This window comes from Micromys minutus (genome assembly GCF_963924665.1).
Source record: "Micromys minutus genome assembly, chromosome: 6".
Lineage (NCBI taxonomy): Eukaryota > Metazoa > Chordata > Mammalia > Rodentia > Muridae > Micromys > Micromys minutus.
In genome coordinates this window covers 5,030,670-5,055,941 of record NC_137975.1, presented here as the reverse complement: position 1 = coordinate 5,055,941, position 25,272 = coordinate 5,030,670, and the positions used below count along the sequence as shown (strand labels likewise).

At 36.3% G+C, this 25,272-nt stretch overlaps 1 protein-coding gene across 1 annotated transcript in view; it reads right to left on the bottom strand.

Annotated features, from left to right (window-relative positions):
* LOC308421688 (contactin-associated protein like 5-2-like) overlaps positions 1–25,272 on the bottom strand; it is a gene marked incomplete at both ends in the record, with an annotated part of 257,115 nt that overhangs the window by 27,142 nt on the left and 204,701 nt on the right. Inside the window, 1 exon segment of the mRNA XM_080918130.1 lies at positions 14,696–14,780. Coding sequence (XP_080774256.1) covers positions 14,696–14,780 — 85 coding nt within the window.

Here is a 25,272-nt window from a genome sequence, read left to right as displayed (position 1 = left end):
GGTTAGCTGTCTGGTGTTTGGTTTTTTGGGTTTTTTTTAGGGGGAAAGTAGTTTTATTTTAATTTTATGGTTTCCCCTGCCCCTTAATGGATCTAATTGCAGTGTTTAAATGCAGCTAACAAATTTTTTAGAATATGCTCTTTTGTCAAGTCTAACTTTAGACACTGTAGATAGACAAGCTTGATTGTCTCTGAACCAAAATAGGATCATGAAATAAACATCACAGCCCTCACCAGTAACATTGAATCTTTGCTGTCAAGTGTTACTTCCCACCCCCAAAAGACTAAGAAAAAACTTGTAACCATTTTGTATGGATTGTCTGGAAACTTCTGTAAATCTTATGTTTTAGGAAAAATATGTTTTGTTATTCTAAAATAAAATTTAAAAATTAAATAAAAGAAAGACTGAGGCATCCACATTTTGGCCTTCCTTCTTTTTCAGCTTAATAAGGTCTGTGAAATGTTTCTTGGGTACTTGGAGCTTTTGAGGGCTAGTATCCATTTATCAGTGAGTGCATACCATTTGTGTTCTTTTGTGACTGGTTTGTCTCACTCAGGATAATAGTTTCTTGTTCCATCCATTTGCCTAAGAATTTCATAAAGTTATTGTTTCTAATATCTGAATAGTAAGCCATTGTAAAAATGTACCAAAATTTCTGTATCCATTCCACTGTTAAAGGACATCTGGGTTCTTTCCAGTTTCTGGATAATATAAATAAGGCTGTTATGAACATAATGGAGCATGTATTCTTTTTATCTGTTGGATGATTTTTAGGAATATGCCCAGGCGTAGAAAAGCTGGGTCCTCATACAGTATAATGTCCAATTTTCTGAGGACCAGTCAGACTGATTTCGAGAGTGGTTGGAGCAGCTTGCAATCCCACCAACAATGAAGGAGTGTTCTTTTTTTACATCCTCACCAGCATCTGTTGTCACCTAAATTTTTAATCTTAGCTATTCAAATTGGTGTGAGGTAGAATACCTGGGTTGTTTTGATTTGCATTTTCAAAATGTCTAAGGATGTAAAGCATTTCTTTAGGTGCTTCTCTGCCATTTGTCATTCCTCACTTGAGAATTTTGCTTAGCTATGTAACACATGTTTTAATAGGATTGTTTGATTATATGGAGTCTACTTTCTAGAGTTCTTTGTATATATTTGTTATTAGCCATTGCTCAGTTATAGGCCATGTGCCACCTGAGACAGCAGAGATCCAGGGATGGAGGCCTGGTGAGACTGCACTGTGAGGAATAGCAGGGGTGCAGAGAGGTCTGGACCAAGTGCACAGAAAGTAAGTCCCCACCCAATTGGTTCAGGAGAGCAGGACCTATGCCATAGGAATTCGGTTTCCATATAGAGGGCCAGTGAATGCAGCCCAAACACTAATGCCATCTGCCACTGGGAAAAGGAGAGATCCAGGGACACAGCCAAGGTACAAGGGAGAGACAGAAACCCATGAATAACAAAAAGACCACTTATAATCACAAACAACAATATGGCAAGAGGAAAGCTAAAGAACTTACCCAAAGGAAACCAAAACAACCTCGCAGAGAAAATCTCGGGAGCCAAAGAGAGCATACAAAACATAGACAAAACAGTCAGAGAAGATGCAAAAGACAAAAAGCTCCTAACTCAAAGTATACAGGAGATCCAGGACACAATGAGAAAATCAAACCTAAAGATGATAGGAATAGAAGAGGGCAAAGAATATCAACTAAGAGGCACAGTAAATATCTTTAATAAAATTGTAGAAGAAAACTTCCCTACCCTTAAGAATGAGATGACAATGAGCATTAAGAAGCCTTCAGAACTCCAAATAGGTTAGACCAGAAAAGAAATTCCTCCTGACATATAATTGTCAAAACATCAAGTTCCCAAAGCAAAGAAAGAATACTAAAAGCAGTAAGGGAGAAAGGTCATGTAACATATAAAGGCAGATCAATCAGAATTGCACCTGACTTCTCAACAGAGACTATGAAAGCTACAAGATCCTGGACAGACATCATACAGTTCCTAAGAGAACACAAGTGTTAGCTCAACCTTCTATACCCAACAAAACTCTCAATCACCATAGATGGAGAGACCAAGATATTCCATAAAAACACAAAGTTACCCAATATCTTACCACAAACCCAGGACTATAAGAAATTATAGGTGGAAAACCCAATACAAGGAGGGAAACTACATCCTAGTAAAAACAATAAAATACCTAAACAAAAAAAAAAGAAGAAATACACACAGGCACAATTCTACCTCTAAAAGCAAAAATAGCAGGAAATAACAACCACTATTGCTTAATATCTGGTAACATAAATGGACTCAATTCCCCCAATAAAAAGACATAGGCTATAAGAAAGGATACATAAACAAAATCCTGAATTTTGGTGCATACAGAAACCTCATCTCAGAGACCAAGACAGACACTATCTCAGAGTAAAAGATTGGAAAAAAAAACTTCCAAGCAAACAGCCCCAAGAAGCAAGCAGGAGTGGCCATTCTAATATCAAATAAATTAGATTTTCAATGAAAATTTATCAAAAAAAGATAAGGAAGGACACTTTTTACTCATTACAGGGAAAATTTGTCAGGAGGAACTCTCAATCCTTAACATATATGCTCCAAATACAAGAGCACCAATATTAATTTTAAAAAACCCTACTAAAGGCAAAAATTACTTTTCATCCCACACAATAATAGTGGGAGACCTCAATAACCAACACTCATCAATGGAGCGATTATGGAATCAGAAAATAAATAAAGACACACAGAAATAAGCAGAGGTTATGAACCAATTGAAATTAGTAGACATCTACAGAACATTCCACCCTAAAACATAGGACTACACCTTCTTAGCACCTCACGACACTTTCTCTAAAATTAACCATGTACTTGGTCACAAAACAAGCCTCAATGGATATAAGAAGATTGAAATAGTCCCAGGCATCCTATCAGATCACCATGGTTTAAGGCTGGTCTTTAATTAAAACAAGGACAACAAAAAGCCCTTAAATACTTCAAAACTAAACAATGCTCTACTAACAAATAGCATGGTCAAAGAAAAAATAAAGAAAGAAACTAAGGATTTTCTAGAATTTGATGAAAATGAAACCACAACATACCCAAACCTATGGGGTGCAATGAAAGCAGCAATGAGAGGAAAACTCATAGCTCTGAGTGCTTCCAAAATGAAACTTGAGAGAGCATGAACTAGCAACTTGACAGCACAGTTGAAAGCTGTAGAACAAAAGGAAGCAGATACACCTCAGAGGCATAGGCATCAAGAAATAATCAAACTCAGAGCAGAAATTGATCAAAGAAAACAATAGAAACCATTCAAAGAATCAACAAAACCAAAATCTGTTTCTTTAAGAAAATTAACAAGATTGATAAAACCTTAGCCAGACTAACTAGTGGGAAAATTAAGAAAATCATAAATGAAAGTGAAGACATAACAACTGAAAATCAGGAAATTCAAAAAATCATCAGATCCTACTACAAAAGCGTATACTCAACAAAGGTGGAAAATCTGGAGGAAATGGATGAATTCCTAGACAGATACCAGATACTAAAGTTAAACCAGGACCAGGAAAACCATTTAAATATTCCCATAATACCTATAGAAATAGAAGCAATCATCAAAATTCTCCCAACCAAAAAAAAAAAAAAAAAAAAAAAAAGCCCAGGTCCAGATGGGTTTAGTACAGAATTCTTTCAGAAAATTATTGATGACCTAATACCAATACTCTCCAAAATATTCCACAAAATGGAGTCAGATGGAACAATACTTAACTCTTTTCTTGAGGCCACAATAACACTCGTTCCTAAACCACACAAAGACCCTACAAAGAAAGAGAAGTTTAGACCAATCTTACTCATGAACACTGATACAAAAATACTCAAGAAAATTCTAGGAAACCAAATCCAAGAATACATCAAAATTATCATTCAACATGATCAAGTAGGCTTCAACCCTGAGATAAAAAGATGATTTTATATATGAAAATCCATCAATGTAATCCACCATATAAACAAACTCAAAGAAAAAAACCACATGGTCATCTCACTAGATGCTGAGAAAGCATTTGATAAAATTCAACACCCCTTCATGTTAAAAGTCCTGGAAAAAAATAGGAATCCAAGGTACATACTTAAACATAATAAAAGCAATATACAGCAAACCAACAGCCAACATCAAACTTAATGTTGGGAAACTTGAAGCAATCCCACTAAAATCAGGGACTGGACAAGGCTGCCCATTCTCCCCCTACCTATTCAACATAGTACAGGAAGTACTGGCTGGGGCATTTGGGCAGCAAAAGGAAATCTAAGGGATACAAATTTTAAAAAAAGAAATAAAAACATAATTTTTGCAGATGACATGATAGTGTACATAAGTGACTTCAAAAATTCCACCAGAGAACTCCTACAGCTGATAAACAAGTTCAGCAAAGTGGCTGGATACAAAATTAACTCAAATAAATTAATAGCCTTCCTGTACTCAAAGGACAAACATGTGGAGAAAGAAATTAGGGAAAACGTACCCTTCACAATCGTTACAAAAACTATGAAATACCTTGGTGTACCTCATTTTTAAATAGGGTTGTTTGATTCTCTGGTGTCTGACTTCTTGAGTTCTTTGTATACATTGGATATTAGGCCTCTATCAGATATGGGATTGGTAAAGATCTTTTCCCAATATGTTGGCTGCCCTTTTGTTTTTTTGACAATGTCCTTAGCCTTACAAAAACATTGCAATCTCATTAAGTCCCATTTTTCAATCTTTGACCTTAGAGCACGAGCCATGGGTGTTCTGTTCAGGAAATTTTCTTCTGTGCCTATGTGTTATAAGATTTGCCCTCTTCTCTCTTATAAAGTTTCAGTGTACCTGGTTTAATGTGTGAATATATTTTTTAGTCAGTACTTGATTTTTTCAAGGGTTTGACAGATTGCATTGAAAACCTAATAGTTACCATGAGCGTAAAGCACATGCCAAACAAAACGCAACATGGAAATAGTCAAAGTCTTCTTGTTTTGTAAATATTTTTTTGTTTTGTTTTGTTTTCTTTATTTCTTGGACTTCATACAGTCTGTGAGTTGTTTTTGGGGCAGTGCAAGCCTCTGGGGTTAGCATCCCAATATCAGTGACTGCATATTATGTCTGTTCTTTTGTGGCTGGGTTATCTCACTCAGGATGACATTCTCTAGATGCAGCCATTTTCTTAAGAATTTGGTTAAGTCATTGTTTCTGGTGGCAGAGTAGTATTCCATTGTGTATATGTACCACAATTTTTGTATCCATTCATCTTCTGAAGGACATCTGGGTTCCTTCCAGCTTCTGGCTATTATAAATAGAGCCGCTATGAACATTGTGGTGCATATATCTTTGTTGTGTATTAAAGTGTCTCTGGGGTATATGCCCAGAAGTGGAATAGCTGGGTCTTCAGGTAGTACTATATCCAATTTTCTGAGGTATCGCCAGACAGATTTCCAGAGTGGTTGTATTAGCTTGCAACCCCACCAACAGTGGAGAAGTGTTCCTCTTTCTCCGCAGCCTCGCCAGCATCTGTTGTCATCTGAGTTTTGGATCTTGGCCAATCTGACTGGTGTGAGGTGGAATCTCAGGGTTGTTTTGATTTGCATTTCCCTGATGGCTAAGGATGTCGAGCACTTCCTCAGATGTTTCTCAGCCATTCGGTGTTCCTCAACTGAGAACGTTTTGTTTAGCTCTGTATCCCATTTTTTAATAGGGTTATTTGATTCTCTGGTGTCTAGCTTTTTGAGTTCCTTGTACACCTTGGATATTAGGCTTCTATCTGATGTGGTGTTGGTAAAGATCTTTTCCCATTCTGTTGGTTGCCGTTTTGATTTCTTGACGATGTCTTTAGCCTTACAGAAACTTTGCAATCTCATTAAGTCCCATTTGTTAATCTTTGACCTTAGAGCTTGAGCTATTGGTGTTTTGTTCAGGAAATTTTCTCCTGTACCTATGTGTTCTAAGGTTTTCCCTACTTTCTCATCTAATAGTTTCAGTGTATCTGGATTTATGTGGAGGTCTTTGATTCACTTGCAGTTGAGCTTGTTACAAGGAGATAAGAAAAGGTCTATTTTCTTTCTTCTGCATGCTGACTGCAATTTGAACCAACAGCATTTGTTGAAGAGGCTGTCCAATTTCCATTAAAAGTTTTTAGCAACTTGTGGAAAATCAAGTGATCTTAGATATGTGGGGTCATTTCTAGTTCTTCAATTCTGTTTTATTCATGTACCTGCCTATCTCTTTACCAATATAATGAGATTTTTATCATAATAGATCAGTAATATAACTTGAGTTCAGGGATGGTGATTCCCCCTGAAGTTCTTTTATTGTTGAGATAGTTTTTCTTATCCTAGTTTTTTTTCTGTTATCCCAAATGAATATCCAAATTGTTTTTCTTAACTCTAAAGAACTGAGTTGAAAGTTTCATGGAAATTGCCTTAAATCTGTGGACTACTTTCAGTAAGATGACCATTTTTACAATGTTGATCCTTTCAATCCATGAGCATGATAGATCTTTCCATCTTCTGAGATCATCTTCAATTTCCTTCTTCATAGATTTGAAGTTCTTATTAGATACATCTTTCACTTGCTTAGTTAGCGACATACCAAGGAATTTCATATTGTTTGTGACTATTCTAAAGTACGTGTTTTTCCTAATTTCTTTCTAAGCATGTTTATCCTTTGAGTAGAGAAAGGCCACTGATTTATTTGAGTTAATTTTATACCCAGCCACTTTTCTGAAGACATTTATCAGATGTAGAAGTTATATGGTGTCACTTAAGTATACTGTCATATCATCCTCTAATAGTTATATATTGATTTCTTCTTCACTGATTTGTATTCCTTTGATTTCCTTTTGCTATCTAATTGCACGGGCCAGGACTTTTAGTATTATATTGATTAGGTAGTGGGATAGTGGGAAGCCTTGTCTAGTCCATGATTTTAGTGGGTTTGCTTCAAGTTTCTCATCATTTAGTTTTCTGTTGGCTACTGGTTTGTTGTATATTGATTTTTACTATGTTAAGCATGGAACTGGAATTCCTGATCTTTCCAAGATTTTTAACATGAAGGGGTGTTGAATTTTGTCAAATGCTTCCTCAGCATATAGTGAGAACATCATGTATTTTTTTCTTTGATTTTATTTATATAGTGAATTTCATCAATGGATTTCCATATCTTTAACTATCCCTGCATCCCTGGGAGAAGCCTACTTAGTCATGAAGAATGATAGTTTTAATGTGTTCTTAGATTCGGTTTGAAAGAATTTCATTGATTATTTTTACATCGTGCTCACAAGGAAAATTGGACTGAAGGTCTCTTTCTTTGTAGAGTTTTTGGTTGGTTTAGATATAATTGTGACTTCGAAAAATGAGTTGGGTAGTCTTCCTTCTGATTCTATTATGTGGAATAATTTTGAGAGCATTGGTATTAGATCTTCTATGAAAGTCTGAAAGAATTCTATACTGAACCTATCTGGTCTTTTGCTTGTTTTGGTTGGGAGACTTTTGAAGATTGCTTGTATTTCTTTAGGTGTAAGGGGAGTGTTTAGATGGTTTGTCTGATCCTCATTTAACTTTAGTACCTGGTATCTGTCTAGAAATTGTCCATTTCTCTAGATTTTCCTTTTTTTTTTTTTTTTTTTGATTATAGGTATTTTTAGTAGAATCTGATTACTTCTTCAATTTCATCAGTTTCTATTGTTAAGTCTCCCCTTTCATTTCTGATTTTGTAAATTTGAATAATCTCTCTGCATCCCTTAGTCTGGCTTAGTGTTCATCAATTAATATTAATTTTATATAAATGCTACCTCCTGGGTTTTTTTTTTTTTTTTGATTCTTTGTATAGTTCTTTTTGTTTTTATTTGGTTGATTTCTGCTCTGAGATTTATTATTTCCTGCCATCTACTCCTCTTGGTTGTATCTTCTACTTTTTTTGAGATTTTGGTGCAATATCAAGCTGATTGCTCTCAGATTGATGCTCTCTGCAGTTTCTTTTTGGAGGCGTACAGATCTACGAGTTTCCCTCTTAGTACTGTTTTCTTTTCATCCAATAAGTTTCGGTTTGTTGTGCCTTCATTTTCATAAGATTCTTTAAAAAAGTCTTAATTTTTTTTATTTCTCCCTTGACCATGTTATCGAGTAGAGCATTGTTCACCTTCCATGTATATGTTGGCTTTTTGTTGTTTTGTTATTATCAAAGACCAGTCTTAGAGCAGGGTGATTTGATAGGATGCAAGGGACTAAGATGATCTTATATCTGATGAGACCAGTTTTGTGACCAAATGTATGGTTAGTTTTTGAAGAAGATACTGGAGGTGCTGAAAAGCAGGCATATTCTTTTATTTATTTATTTATTTATTTATTTTTGGATGAAAAGTTCTATAGTTCTCTGTTAAATCCAATTGGTGCATAACTTTTACTAGTTTGAAGGTGTCTCTGATTAGTTTCTGCTTCCATGATCTATTCATTGACTAGAGTGGGGTGTTGAAGTTCCCCACTATTATTGTGTGTGGTGCAATATATGCTTTGAGCTTTAGTAAGGTTTCCTTTATGAATTTTGGTGCCCTTTTATTTGGAGCTTAGATGTTCAGAATTGAGAGTTCATCTTGATAGATTTTTTCTGGAATGAGTATAAAGTGCCATTCCTTGGGTCTTTTGATAACTTTTGTTTGAAAATCTATTTTATTCGATATTAGAATGGCTATTCCAGGTTGTTTCCTGGGCCCCATTTACTTGGAAGGTTTTTCCCAGCCTTTATGCTGAGGTAATGTCTGTCTTCGATATTGAGATGAGTTTCCTGTATCAGCAAACTACTGAATCCCATTTACTTATCCAGTCTGATAGTCGCTGTCTTTTTATTGGAAAGTTGAGTCTATTGATGTCAAGAGATATGAAGGAATAGTGATTGTTGTTTCCTGTTATTTTTGTTGTTAGACATAGAATTATGTTTGGGGTTGGTTTTTTTTTTTTTTTGTTTTTTTTTTTTTTTTTTTTTTGCAAGATTTTTGTTTGTTTGTTTTTATTTTTTATAGGGTGTAGTTTCCCTTCTTATGTTGGACTTTTCCATTTATTATCTTTTGTAGGGCTGGATTTGTGGACAGATATTGTGTAAATTTGTTTTTGTGTAGGAATATATTGGTTTCTTCACCTATGGTAATTGAGAGTTTTGCTGGATATAATAACCTGGGCTGGCATTTGTGTTCTCTTAGGGTTTGTATGATGTCTATCCAGGATCTTATAGTTTTCACAGTCTCTGTTGAGAAGTCTGGTGTAATTATTTATATGTTACTTGTCCATTGTATGTTACTTGTCCTTTGCTCCTTACTGCTTTTAGTATACTTTCTGTGTTTTGAACTTTAGGTGCTTTGACTATTATGCTTTGTGAAGGGTTTCTTTTCTGGTCCAATCTATTTTGAGTTCTGTAGGCTTCTTGTATGTTCATGGTCAGTTTTCTCTTAAGGTCAGGAAAGTTTTATGCTATAATTTTGTTGAAGATATTTAGTGGGCCTTTTCACTAGGAGTCTTCACTCTCTTCTACACCTATTATCCTTAGGTTTAGCCTTCTTGTTGTGTCCTGAATATCCTAGATGTTTTGGGTTAGGATCTTTTTTTATTTTTGCCTATTCTCTGAATGTTTTTTCAGTGCTTCCTATGTGATATTCTGTCCCTGAGATTCTCTTTTTCATCTCCTTGTAATATGTTGGTGATGCTTGCAGCTAAGACTCCTGATTTCTTTCCTAGGTTTTTTATTTTCATAGTTGTATTCTTTTTTGCTGCTTTATTGTTTCTATTTCCACTTTCAATTTCTTTACCTATTTGGTTGTGTTTTCCTGTAGCTCTTTAAGTAATTTTTTTATTACTTTTTAAATGGCTTCTACTTGTATACATGTGTTGTCCTGTAATTCTTTAAGAAAGTTATTCATACTCTTTTCCAGGACCTCTATCATCATCAGTAAGTATGATTTTTAAGTCCATATCTTGTTCTTCTGGTGTGTTATGAAATTCACTACTTGCTGTTTTATGGAAACTGGGTTCTGATATTGCCACATTGTCTTGATTTCTATTTCTCATGTTATTGTGCTTGCACTTGCAATCAGGTTATTGGTGATGTTAGGTGATCTTGTTGTCTCTGACTGGAGCTTATCTCTCCTGTTGGTCTGAGGGCCTGTGGGCTCATCAGGGAGATGATTCATGGATATTCAGCTCTTTGTGGGCAGGCATTGAGTTCTGATGACATTGACCTGGCTCTGTTTCCATGGGTTCAGATGTGAGAATGTTTCTGAGGCTCTTCTGGGTGCTCAGCAGTCTGCTGTCAGGTCCTGAGTCCTGATGGCAGTGACCTAGCTCTCTATGGACTGGAACAGACCTATTCCTCCAGGAGACTATGTTTAATGCACCAATCTCTCAGCAAGACAAATCTGTGTGTTTAAATTTCAATTACCGTTGGCATTTCTATGAGGACTCTTCTATTTGTGTAGTCTTTGAATATCTGTATTTGTGCACACTACAAACTTAGGTTATATGTCATGAGCTTTTTATTGAGCTTTGAGCTACCAAACTACCAGACAGCAGATGGTTAGTCAATACTAGCTGTAGAAGTAAATAACCATCAGTATGTTCTGAATGCATTCTTAATGGCAACTTAGAATTGTGTAGTTATGGTTATTTTCCATCTGACATTAATATGTTTCTATATGAAGAGGGCTTTTGTTTCTCTAAATTATAAAGTTACATCTTTGAAAAACAGTTCCCAAACTCTGAATTTCATGGAAAATAATTGGGACAGACATTTCTGAGAAAAGGCTAAGAAAGCTAGCAGTTGCTTAATCAATGGAGGCTCTATGTTCAATCTCACCCAGCAATGTCTCCACCAACTGTGATAGTGTGGCAGATCTTATAAGTTTGTGTTTGATTTGTCTTCAGAAACTTTCAGATTTTTTAATTCTTATGAGAGGATGAAGTAAATCAAAGACTTTGAAACACCCAGTTTTTTTACTTAGAAATAAACAAAACACCCAGGCAATCTGATTAATCCACAAAGGTTCTTTCTGATGCATCTCCAAAAAGAGATAGCTTTGTTCAAATTATTGACTTGCTTAAATATGTTTTTCTTCCCCTTTTTATTATGTTGTTTTACGTTTCTCCTTTTGGTGTGTATAAAGATTTATGGGTGCATGATTGCATGCATGAATATACAAATGTGTGTGTGTGTGTATGTGTGTGTGTGTGTGTGTGTGTGTGTGTGTGTGTGTGTGTGTGTACAAGCTAGAAAAATATCCCTAGCTTTCATCACCCAGGCACTATATATACTTCTCTTATTTTTGAATGTTTGTTCTTTTGAGAGTTTCATTAATGCCCTTCGGCTCCCCAAGTAGGCTACACTGAAGGGCCAGAGAGCTGTAGGTATTCACTCTGCTTCCCCACAAAGGACATTTGAATCTGTTCTGCCTCCCCATAACTAGAATTCCAAGTACAAACCTTCTCTACTTAGGTTCTATGGCTCCCATTCAATTTCATTCCTTGCTGAGTTACCTAATCAGACCCTACTGTGACTTTATCTTAATGTCCTAAATGTGCTATTTGGTACAACCAAGCAATGTACTTAGAAATAAACAAAATGATAGTGAGAAATTAAAGATAAAACCTAGAAACATCTTATGACTTGCCATAGAAAATCATTTTCTTTTTTTTATTCATAGTCAACACACCTTAGAATTATTATTCACTTACAGTATGATACGTGTCTCTTTATATTATAGTGCATATATATATATGTATATATGTATATGTATAGGTATATATATATATATATATATATGTATGTATGTATATGTAGAGACTTGGACAAAATTGGGAACTTAGTTCTCTCTTTCTGCCATTTTGGTCCCAAAAATCAAACTCATTTTCAGGCTATTGTGGCAGGGACCTTTGTCCAACAAGCCCTCTTGCCAAACACATCTCAATTTAAAGTGGACAGTGGCACTGACTCTCTTCCTGTGCTAGTATACACAGGATGACTAAGAAAATAATCTCTTCATTTATCATGCTCTCTAAATGAACAGGCCTGCTATAGAGTATGCAGCAAATCACCAGACTTCAGAACAATGAGTTGTTCCTTCCTTTCCCAGAAAGAAAATGAACAAATTTGGTTTGACTTTGAAATGAAACACTGTTGAAGAAAACTAAAAAATATTTTACACATATCTCCCCCTAGAATCAACTATGAAAAAAAAGTGCTTGCAAACCTCTCTTTTACAAGAAAAACTGTTTGTTAAAACAATCTTTTCTAAGATTGTATAGTCGTGTGGCATTTATTATGGCCAAGCAACATTTCTGCTGAACCCTATTCCTCACTATGATATGCTACTAACACATTCATTTCTGCCCAACCCTATCTTGTTTTCTCTGTTTATGTGCTACTCTGAAGCTTGACTCCAGTTTTTTGGCTCCCTTTCATTTTGCTTTTATATTTAAATCACATCTCTTTACTTGAAAAAGAGAGGGCACGTGTGCCTTAGAAAATGTATGGAAATCAGGAAAAAACAATTTAAGAGTCAATTCTCTTCTATCATGTAGCTTCTGTTGAGTAAACACAGCTCATTAGGCTTTGTAGGTAAGAGACTTACTCAATGAACAACATGCCCTACCCACCTCTACATTCTAATGACCTAGGCAGTAAGTCATGGGGTGCTTGTGGTGGGGATGAGGAGGGGTGCTGAACAAGTAAAGGTTTTTTTAAAGGAGACTGCAAATATCAACTCTAGAGACCTTACATGAGGAAGATAGCCTTTAAGGAGAACCACAGCAGAAGGAAATTGCCATTTTTCCTTTGATGAGATGAGACTCTTAATGGAGAGGAAATAAATGAGTGTAAATAAATCACAGTGTAGGAAAAGAAGAGGGGTGGTCAGAAAAAATTTGGGAAGAAGGAGATGTTAACTAAAAAGAAGGAGTAAAAGACAGTAATGAGCGGTATCATGAGCAAGTTATGAAATTATGAAAGAATAAATAAAATATTCTGGTCACAGTTAAATACATAAAATGTGAATCAATAGTTGATATGCTGAGAATCTGAAAATTAATGAATAAAGATGAATACTGAATGTGGCTAGATACATGTATATATATTATATATATATAATGTAATATTATATATATAATGTAATTACTAGACTTAGTAAGTATAAAATATCAAACAAAAAACTTTAAAAATAAATCCCTAATCAGACACATAAAATTACACACATCAGCACATACTCAGTGACCAAGTTTTTTTATGTATAAGAACAGACAATCAAAGCATGTATGTGCTGGGCACAGAGTAAGTTTAAAATTTTTTTATTTGATATTTTGTGTATTTACATTTCAGATGCTATCCACTTTCCACCAATACCATCCCCCCTCCATTGCCTCCATGAAGGTGCTCTCTCCAAACTTCGTTCTACCACATAAGCACCTTGTTATGCCTCTACACTGGAAAAACAATGACTATTCACTGGATCAAAGTCCTCTCCTCTCTTTGATGCCAGAGAATGATATCCTCCTCTGTATGTGCACCTGGAGCTATGGGTCTCTCCATATCAGATTCCTGCCAGTAAGCACTACTAGACATCAGCAATAGTATGTGTGTGTTTAGTGGCTGCATATGGGATGGATCCCTAGGTAAGGTAGTCTTTGAATGATCTTTTCTTCAATTGCTGCTCCTTTATTTGTCCCATTAAAAGTAGAAATTACTAATGAGATTTCAAATCAAGGAGACAAGAGAGAATGTGTATGCTCACTGGCATTTCTGCACTTCAGATCTGGTCATAAAAAGGATGGTAGTGTCTGGCATGAACCTCTGTGAATTTTATAGTGTGAACTCTCATCATATAAACATTTTCTCGCTCCCATAAAAATATTATGGATGAAGAGCTGGGAAGAGTATGCATTATTAGTAGTCATGAGACTGTATTCTTGCCTCCAAAGCCACCCGGAATATACTTGAGCTTTCTCAGCATCTCCACTTTGCCTTTCTCACTCTGTCTTTCTTTACCCCTTGACTTTCCCTTTCCTCTGCACCTTCACCCCCTCTACCTTTCCTTTTCCCTCTTGCCCAATTCTCTCTCTCCCTCTCTCCATCTCTCTATCTCTTTCCCTCTCTCTCTCTCACCCTCTCCTCTTCCCCTCCCCTTCCCATCTCCTTGCTCTCCCCTCCCTCTTCCCATCTCTCTCTCTCCTCTCCCACCACACATACTCTCTCCATTCCCTCCCCCACATCTGACATATAACACCCTCAGCTGTCTAGCAAAATAATCTTTGTAGAGTCAAGATGAGATCAATATCTTCCTTCTGACAAAAGTTTTTAAATTCAGGGACTTTAAGACAGAAAAATAATATATCAAAAACCTTTTGCTCAAGAAGGAGAATATCACATTTTACACAAAGCAGAAATGTCTAAGATACAGAGAACAGAAAGTAAACCTAACCAATTAATAAATCAGATATGAATTGCATTCTACACCATGAGTACATGTATGTCTCATTATATGCCATTTTAAAGCCTCTATCAAGACTACAGATGGGAGGAATGTCTTCAGATATAAATCACTTAACACACCAACAGAGGTGACAAATCCATCAAGTTTAACAACATGTATGAAATATATAGAATAGAAAAGCAGACCTGTAATTTTGCCTAGAATCAGTGACCTCACTGTCTGGAACTCTGCTTCTGGGGAGAAGTTATAGTTGAAGAGTTGGTGGTCAGTCTATAAGAAAATAAAACAAAGCCATCAGCACAAGTTTTATGGAAAGCATAAAGCAATTTCATCTGTAAGCCACTTAGAATTAACAGAATTCTCTCTCAAGAGAGAATTGAAATATCCACAAGTTGTCAACCACAATGTACATAAAGTCCCTTTACTTTCTTTCCTCCTTATAAAATGACACCTTTCAAGGGGTTTTAATTCCCATAGAAACCCTAGAGGACATTTGTCATGTATTAATATCCCCACTGAGAATATTTATAGAATTCTTCTCTTAAACAAGTAAACAGGTGTCCATCTGGTACTTGCTCTGCTGCACTAAATGGGGCCCAGCTATGCTGTCCATTCTCCCTTCTTCCTTCTTCCTGTTCTTATGGCCACTACTCTTTTAATCTCTCCATATCTCTGACCTGATCTCTGGCATGGACTGTAGAATTTCCTGGGCATAAAACATGGTTTGATAAATGCTTTAGAAAAGGATAAAATTATTGTTGCAACTGACAGAGCTGGCTGATCAACTTGCACTGGAAGGCTGAACAGAAGTCACATGAATTCTCCTGGTCTTGAGGGTTAAGATGTTCCTTTAGTAATCACTCCTGGCTTCAGGTACTACTGAATCTAACTTGCTCCTCTCCTCTTTTTCTTTCCTGGGCTGTACCACCAATCTATCTCCTTTTTTTTTTTTTTTCAATCTGGTCAGATACAGTAGATTCTTTCAAAAGTCAAAAGACAAACTCATATACCATTCCTCAGCAGTCTTTTCCCTTTTGTCTAAAATGACTTATCTCTTTGTCTGAGAACTTTACTAAATAGGCTAGGCTACCTAGACAACAGGTTACCAAGAAACAGTAAGTCTCCACCTCCTCACTCACCATCACAGGGGTTACCATGTGTGCATGTCATTTCTCCTACATTGTTATAAAGCTTCTAAGATCTGACCTCCTATCCTCATGCAGGGAAGGCAAATGCTTCATCAACTGAGCCCTTGACCCTATCCCTTGGCATTTGGTCTCTGGACTCTGACCTCCAATCTCCACCTTGAACATCCAAATAATACTATCTTAATCATTTTATAGTGCAGAGTCTGAAAAAGAACAGAAACAGTCTTATGATGGGGTGACTGAATTTGCTCTACTTAGGGAAAATAAATTGATCAGGACTAATACTTAACCTTTTCACCTCATTTCTCCACCATATCTGTCTCTCTACACACACCCACTGAGTGACTCTCTTCAGGAACTTCCTGAATTTTCATCCCATAACCTCAGAAATGTCTATTACCCATAGTGTCTTTTGATGCTATTTCACAGTTTTTTTAATTAGAATAAATTATTTTTCTTTAATAAATATTGTATAAAACAGGATACAAATGCCAACTCCAGAGTTTCTTTTTTCTTACAATGTTATCAAATAGATCAACCTCATGCTAGAGAAAGAGATATCACAATTGAGAATAACTTAGCCAAGGTACGCATTAGTACCTAAATACCCATGCATGGACATGCTGTTTCTGGACTCAAGATGCCTATCTATGTCTCCAAGTAGCCAGGTTTTTCTACCTGTCTTTCAAAAGACAATGTTAATGGCCAAGTAAGCAGAGACTGGGTAATCCATGAGTGCTGGGGATCTTAATTGTTGGCTGAGTGCAATAATAACCACCCACCCTTACTTTCTGACAGAACTGTACCTTTTCTGAAAGGTTCCATACTGGCTGACCCAGGCTAGAAATATATCAGGGACATGCATTTGCTTATGATGTATTTCTTTGTTTGTTTGCATTAAATAACATTCTGGAGGATGAAAAAACAAGAGAAATATATTGGCTTTGGATGGGGTAAGATGATCAAAAAGACAAGCTTACTATCTTCTTTGGACAACAGACTTGTTAAAAATACAAAGTCTCTGCTCTAGACTTTTCTGACTTCTTCAGCACTTTGAAAATAGCAAGTTTCTGCTTTTTGTTGACTATGAATTGTTTGATGAATGTTACATAGACAGAGAAAAGAACACATACATTTTACTCTTCTCTCTGTGTTCTACCTGTTATTTGTGATAAGGTCAGAAAAGAAAGAATCAAAAATGTTATCTGATAAGTGTTCAAGAGAACATGCCCTATTTTCCCATCATGGCTTCAGTAAAATTATAAACAAAGAAGGTTCTGGAGTCAGGGGGATGAGTTCAATTGGTAAAGTGTTTGCCGTAGGAGTACAAGAATCTGAATTTGGTACCAGAACCCAGAAAAATATCAAGTGTGGTGGCATTTGTTGGTTTCCCTCTCAGTTGGAAGAAAGAGGCAGGGAAATCTCTTGAGCTCACTAGAGACCCATCCCAAATTTCTCTTCGTGATTTATAAAGAAATGAGAGTCTTTGTGTCTAAAAGAAAAAGGAGGAGGAGGAGGAGGAGGAGGAGGAGGAGGAGGAGGAGGAGGAGGAGGAGGGAAAAGGAAAAGAAGGAGGAGAAGGAAAAGGAAAAGAAGGAGGAGGAGGAAAAAGAGAAGGAGAAGAAGGAGGAGGAGGAGGAGGAGGAGGAGGAGGAGGAGGAGGAGAAGGAGAAGAAGGAGAAGGAGAAGAGGAAGAAAATAAAACAGCTCTTAGACTCCACATGTTACCCATATGCATTACACAAACAGGAGGTTTTAATTGCAATTTTTATCACTCACCAATTAAGCAGCTGTACTAGCCACCCTATATCATTCATATTGAGAGGTATTTGTTCTACTCATTTCAGAAATAATGTAATAGTGAGAGGTGATATCTGACATTACAGGAATCATGAGAATCATTTGTTTTATACATTTAATAATTACTTTTGAATTTCCATCTCATTGGAATAATTAATAGTTGTTCTTATGTTCTCTCATAAGCCACATCAAAAGGATCTCCACTCTCCATGTGACATGTTTCAAGGAAGATACTCTTTCTGGCTGAATTTTGCCTTATTTCATGTACTTCTAAATGCCTCATTCTATTCCATGGTCACAGGGAGTTTAAAAAGTGAGGCTTTATTATTCTAACTTAGGCTATATTAGAAATTTTAAGCCCTCAACTCATTTATATTTGTTTTGGTTTAAGAATGAACTTTGTACAACTAAGAATCACATGTAAGAGACTCAATAAAACAGTGTCTGCATGGAATCAGTCACTGGGCATGTCTGTAAGAAATGTTCTTATATTAATGGATGTGGGAAGACACAGACTACTGTGAGCAGCACCATTCCATAGGCAAAGAGTTTTAAACACCAGAGAAATCAAAATGTGCATAAGCAACAATGTGACTTTAGATACTTTCGTTTCTCTTTGATATGGAATGTTGGTATGACTAGCTGTTTTATGTTTCACCCCTTCCTTAATTTTACTATTAAATTAGACTGTAACCTAAAATTATTTGCCAAAGTAAACACCCTCTGACATAGTCAATTTTTTTTCAGGATATTTATCACAGCAACAAATGAAACTAGAAAATCTCTCCTTCTCCACAATGTCCTATCAATGTTTAGCTCATTTTTCCTGCAACCATGTGGAAACCATTCACTATTAGATAAATGTCCGCTGAAGATCTGCCTTTAGAGACTGTTTGGTAAAGAGGAACCTTTGCAATAATAAATGCAAACCAAGTAATTGTTTTCATCAGATGTACACTCTAAGGGAGGAACACATGACAAAAATTAAGTAAATTCAATTGCATGTCAGCATGAGTTACTAAGACAAAACAGTAAGTTAACCAAAAGATAATGGACAGTGTGTTAAAAAAAAGGCAAGGAAATGGGCTGCAGAACATTGAGAGAGGTCTGGATATAGAAAGACATTGAAATATTGACAAATGCAAGATAATTAGGACTATGAGATTGACTATGATTAATGATCACATGACTGTAGATTTAAAAACAAAAAGCTGAGGTCAAATGATTACTGTGTGTACCATTGGGTAGGAGAGATGACTAAAGTCCCACAAAGAGACAGCAGTGATCTAGTGAACTAATGGGGCAGGAAAAAAACAGAGAAGAATGGTACTATACCAACAAAATTATAAGCGAATCTCAAGGCCTGAGAGCAATCTAGGCTGCCATGAACCACACTGTTGCAGAATCTCCTCTATTGGAGAAAAGTTTGGGTACAGAGAATCATGGAATGGGCCTGGTCTAGCTGCCATGGGAGGCATGCATCATAGGTTTTTCCATATAGAGTTTGTGAGTTCTGGACAATTGTGTGCCTTTCAGTTCCTAAGAAACTGAGATATGCCCTCTGGCAGTGCTGTGTTCCAGTGTCTTTGTGTTTCTTTGTATATTCCCTTAGAAGTTTAACAGGACAATTAGTCTTAGCTATTTATCTTTTGTACCTTTTAAAGATTTGAAACATAATTTTACCCTGACAACTAAAACTGCCTTGGTCCTAGCAATTACTACAGAATTCTGTTTCTTATAAAAGTATAAAAGCTCTAATTACTCTTAGTAATATATGGCACAATCTCAGTTTTGCTGCAGCCCCTTCAACCAGAGGCTACTTTTTTTTTCCTTTGCTAGTGATACAAGGAAAAACTGTCCTACTAAGTAAGTATGAGGACTTATTTGTGGGGAGGTGAAATAGTTCACTTTACTTCTTGGTAACTAAATGATTTAAAGCCTTTAGGATGCCCTTGAATCTGGCCAGATACTTCACGACCAGGCCCTTAGCTTCCTGAAATGAGTTGCTTGAAACAAACACTTTCCTAACTGTTGGACAGTCCATCTCAGGTTACCAGTGTGAGCTGCCAACCATACTGGAGTGGATTTTGGTGACATAGCTGTCCTTATGTCATTTCTGTGACTATAACCTCTCATCTATACTTCTGTTAGTAAATTCAATAAATGTTATTAGACTTAGTGGCATCTTAGTGTTGCTTAGCTGTTTGATCTCTGGAGTGAGTAGGCATTTGTTCATGCCTCACAAGAAATATTTCATACAATACTTCAACATTGGGTTTCAGCAAAAGTAAACTCATTCATATCTTGAGTAGTACAATTTTTGTGAAATGTAGAGTGACTAAGGGAAATGAAGGTATAGTAGTTAATCTTTATGACCAACCATGTGGAATTTAGAATCACCATACAAAATAAACTTTATAAATATGTTGTGGGGAAGTTCCTAGTTTAGATTAACTGTGGTGAAAAGACCAAGCTCTGATGAGTGTAGCACCATTCCAAGAGCTGAGGTTCTGGAATCAATAAAAAATAGAAAGTGAGCTGAGAACCAGCATTCATCTCTCAGTGTGTGCTGACAGGGAATGTGACCAGGTGCCTCATGCTTCTGTAGTAATGACAGCCTGTACTCTCAAGAAGTGAACCAGAATTGTTTTAATCAGTTCCCTGGGTATTTTATCACAACAATAAATAAGGTAACTCACATGGAAGTTGCTTTGGGAAATCAGTATATCTTGGCTTTTCATACCTGATGAGAAATTTATTTCTTCCCCCTCAATCAAGACAGATCTTGGTTGGTTAACTTGCCTTCTTGTTTTGGCTGCATTCAAGGTTTACTTGTTTTTTTTTCTTCAGGCAACTATTTGGTGGAACTGGAAAGATATCCAAAAGGCTAGAAGACAGAATGAAGTTGAAGCTGTGCTTGTGAGAAGACCATGGGATCTAACTCACAGGTTGGAGGGCAGGTCTTAGAGAGCTTGCCTATTGACCTCAGCCATGGATGAGAGCAGGCACAAGCTCTCATGTCCAGGTAAGAGGAGATAGGCTGATTAGAATGTAAGAAGCCTCTTCAGAGCCATCTTCTGAGAAAGATGTCATCACATCTGCTGGTGACAAGGAAAGAGGAGGAAAATTGATGTGATAAATTTGGAGGATACAAGATGAATATATTAAAGTTGTGTAAGCAAAGTAGTGATTAGGAGGCTGACTAACATTCTCACTTATGTGAGAATAAAAAGATGTAAAGATAAAAAAATGCAGTCATAACTTTGGCTGATTTTTATTAAGATCTTTCCTGTTAGGTTTTTATACAGTCACTAATATTTTACAGTAGCCTACTGCACTCTTTCCTCAGAGTATTTTTCTGGTGCATATATAAACCCTTCAAAAATCTGGCTTTTCTACCCCAAAATCCCTTTTTTGCACTAGGAATTGAGAAGTGTAGAGGAGACCCATGCCTTCCCAAGGTTCTGTATCACCTGTTCGCTCCTCTGCACCCACCAGTATCCTATGCCCACTTCCGCTACAGTCCTCACTACAGTCTTTTGCACTTTCCTCTTTACACACATCCATTTCTGTTCTCCATTTCATCTGGTTAAGAGCTGAATAACTTTAAGCACAGCTAGAATGCTATCTCTTCTACAGTAGTTTCTGATAAGGTAGCTTCAGTGGGAGATTCAAGAACTTGTATTTTTCCTTTCTCTTTTGCTCTTGCATTCCTGCTTCCACTGTGTCCTCTCATCCCTTTCCCCATCTCTTTCCATGTGCTCGTGGGTAGCATCTACTCCACTTCCCTTCTTCTTCTTCTTCTTCTTCTTCTTCTTCTTCTTCTTCTTCTTCTTCTTCTTCTTCTTCTTCTTCTTCTTCTTCTTCTTCTTCTTCTTCTTCTTCTTCTTCTTCTTCTTCTTCTTCTCCTTCTCCTTCTCCTTCTCCTTCTCCTTCTCCTTCTCCTTCTCCTTCTCCTTCTCCTTCTCCTTCTTCTTCTCCTCCTCCTCCTTCTTCTCTCTCTCTCTCTCTCTCTCTCTCTCTCTCTCTCTCTCTCTCTCTCTCTCTCTCTCTCTCTCTCTCTCTTTCTCTCTCTCTCTCTCTCCACAGTGAGACCATGCCTCAATAAAGCAGCTAGAAAAAAAGGGAAAGGATAGACAGTGGGAGAAGGGAAGGAAGAGAGGAGAGAGGGGAGGGGAGGAGAGGGGAGGGGAATAGAAGGAAGAGATCCACATTGACAAGCACACCCACAGACCTATTTTGCAATTGGAATGTGAAAGATGAACATAGTGTGGTTATTCTTATGACATGGTTCTCTAACAATCACCTTTCTTCTTCTGAGCTTAAGAGGGCGAATACTTTCCTGTTTTCACCCACTGAGGTGTAATATACTGTCTTTAGCTGTAGTGTGATCTACTTAAGACAAGATGAATAATCTAAACCTTCATGGCTCCTTAGGAAATTCAAATTTTATCAGGAGAATATTTTTCAACACACTGTTCACAATCCACTGAGACATGGAACCAGTCCACAGAAATTCAACCTCAGAGATAACATATAATAAAAGGAAACTAAAGTGGATTTAGAAGAGTATAGAAAGACATATAAAGGACTTTTCTTCTTTGCCTTTTAGTATATGAAAAAGAGAATTAGGGGATTCCCAGGAAACAATACAGAGAAAAAGAAATTGGCAACAGTAGTCTGAACATTGCTTTATAATTTGAAAGCTCATCTGTATGAAAATGTGACATGAAAGGCAAATATCCAATGGATTATTAAGTCCAGGTTTGTACTTATTTCACTTTTCCAACATGGCTGCCTCAGATGGTTGAGTAGAGTGGCCCAAGTGCATAACATATAATGATTTGCCACCTTCTGCACTTAGCTTCACTGTTAGACTTTCTCCCCAACATCAGAAACTGTCTCCTTGAATACACAAGAAAGGAGAACATGTAGTGAGCATTGTACAGTGTCATACTATGTGCTAATGTCATACTATGAGGGACACTAAGGAGAAAGATATATTTACACAAATTTGCACCAAGAAATATGATTCTGATCCAGTCCTTCACATTTTCCCTTTTATTTAACCTTGTTCAACACACTCATTTTTTCTATTACTCGCAGTTATAGGGAAACAACAGGCATGCTTTCAAGACTGATATTCTTACTCATTTTCTTCTGCTTGAAACCCCCCTTTTTTTTCTGTATCCTTCTGTGAAAGATAATATTCATTGTCTCTCTGTTCCCCAGGATTCTTTATCACCACACTCCTCCTTCAAACTTACATACTGTTAAACATTTTAGGTTTATAGTCTCAGAGGTAGTAAATTGTCACAGGGAATGAACTACCAATACAGCAAACTAAAAAATAGGCCAAGTGTCAGGTCATAAGTGCACTGATAACAATACATCATTCCGTATTTACCTCCCATGTAGTTTCACTTTTATCTCCATTACACATTAGCAGTGCTGTGCATTCAGAGGATATTTCCTCTGCATGACTAAGGGCAAAATTTTTTTGTTTACAATATAAAAAATTGAAAAAAAATGATTTTAAAAGTGTAGTTATCTCCTCTTTTTAAATATGTCTCTGAAATAAACATTTGTAATAAAATCCAATACGGTCTCCACAAGCACCCCATAAAATTTTAGTGGTCCCTTTTAATGTGGAAGCATCCAAATTATAGCTATCTTATTTCTTCATTTTTATAACTTTGCATCTTTTTTTCTTTATTTTCTCTCTGTTTCTCTGTCTGTTTCTGTCTCTGCCTCTCCCTTTCTCCCCCTTTTCACACTTCCTCAGTGTGTGTGTGTGTGTGTGTGTGTGTGTGTGTGTGTGTGTGTGTGAACTACTATGTAAAAATAATAGTGAGTTCTAGTGAGATGTCTCAACAGGTAAATGTCTTTGTTTACTTGAATTTCATCCACAGTTCTCACACAGAAATAGGAACTGTGACACAAAGTTATTTTGGCCTCCACACACATGGCATGTCACAATGTGAACTTATATAAAAATTTATAATTAATATATTAATCTGGTTAAAAGCCTTTAACTAAAAATTATTATTAAAACATATTACAGAAATGATGTAGAACTAAACATAGTGATGAGGATGCTTCTTCAAGTGAACCGCAATCACATACTAGAAAAATGCTTTCAGCAAACTGGAGAGAAGAACATCAGTTGCTTTATTGAACCTGTCTTCTTATGGTTAAGTTTTTGCCATTTGCAATTTCCTAGAAAGAACTGAAGAACTTTTAAACATATTTTCTTTTCTTAATAATTTTTGGAGTAAGGTGGTGCACAAACTAAACCTAGTTGCTTCCACAGATCATAGGCTTCTTATAGAAATAAGCAAACCAAGTAACCATTCCTCCTTTTCAGAAAGACATGCTATGAATAAAGGTTTTAGACTAGGCTTTTTTTTTTTCTCATCCTTCATAATTCAACATGATACTGTGTCTCTCATGAAACTACATGAATTCTCCAAGATCATAGATCTGTTACCACCTGTTATTGTCTTTATCCTAACATACACTGTGATGTAATGTATCGGCTATAAGCTGTTAACTCTCTAGAAGTCAGGACATGTCTTGTGTGTGTGTGTGTGTGTGTGTGTGTGTGTGTGTGTGTGTGTGTTTGTGTGTGTGTGTGTGTCTGTGTGTGACTAATTTATATGTATAGCATTTTAAGAACACTAAAGCAATCAAACAAAAACTATAATTCCTACATAGTTTTTATTGTGGCCTGTAAACCTTCAGAAAGTAGGTGTTCTGCTAATATTTATGTTAGTTCTTATTTAGTTAATCTTTGTGTGTGTGTGTGTGTGTCTGTGTGTCTGTGTGTCTGTGTGTCTGTGTGTATCACAAATGTATGTGACTATAGATGCACATTTTGGTATTCAGAAGACAATGTCATGTGTCCTGGTTTTGTTTTTTACCTTTATTGAGACAAGGTCTCATGGCTCATAATTAGTTAGCTGGTCTCTGAGTTGCAGGTATTCTCCAGTCTCAGCCTCCTATGCATACAGTTTCACATTAGGAGTGCTAAATTTTAGACATGCACTATTATATCAGGATTTTGTGTAGTATTTGGGGCTTCAGAACTGGATTCTCAAATTTTTGTGGCAAATGCGTTACACATTAAGTCATCTTTCTTACTCCATTTTTAGTAACAACAAGCAAAACTGCTTATGTTAGGATCTAATGGCGACTTACATATTTGTTCTCATCTTTCATGTCTAGTTAAAGACACTAGTTGAAGAACCACTATTCCTCCCTTCTTTAAAATCTATGTTTGATTCTTCATATGTATGATCATGTTCTCATCCTACTTTCCTATCTTAAAAGAAATGTTTGCAATTTTCTATATTTTAGTACCAGATATATTTTTCTATTATTTTCTAGTCTACACTGGATACCTGTAAGCTCTACTGTTGCTTCCTGTCTTTAAGTCCTGTGTCTTCATTACTCTCAATCACAATTCTATTAGATTTATTTAACCATTTATCTAAGCTCTAATGCAAATACTGTCAAGAACATTTATACATTATTCATCTGCAACCTATATCTAAATCTTGTCAGCACCTCATATTGTCCTTTTCTTTCATGATAAATTAATTATTTTCATAGTATTTCTGTCTCCAGTTTTATTCTCAATTCACTGCTAAATCCTTATCCTATATTATGGCTGGTTTTCCTTTGTCTGGTCTTTGTTTAATGTTGAAATCGCAAAGTATGAACACTCCTAAATGTCTCTATAAACAAGATTGGAAATCTCATATAGTCTTGTAGGTCCTCAGGCCTTTTCAAATGCTGAGGGTAACTGGTAA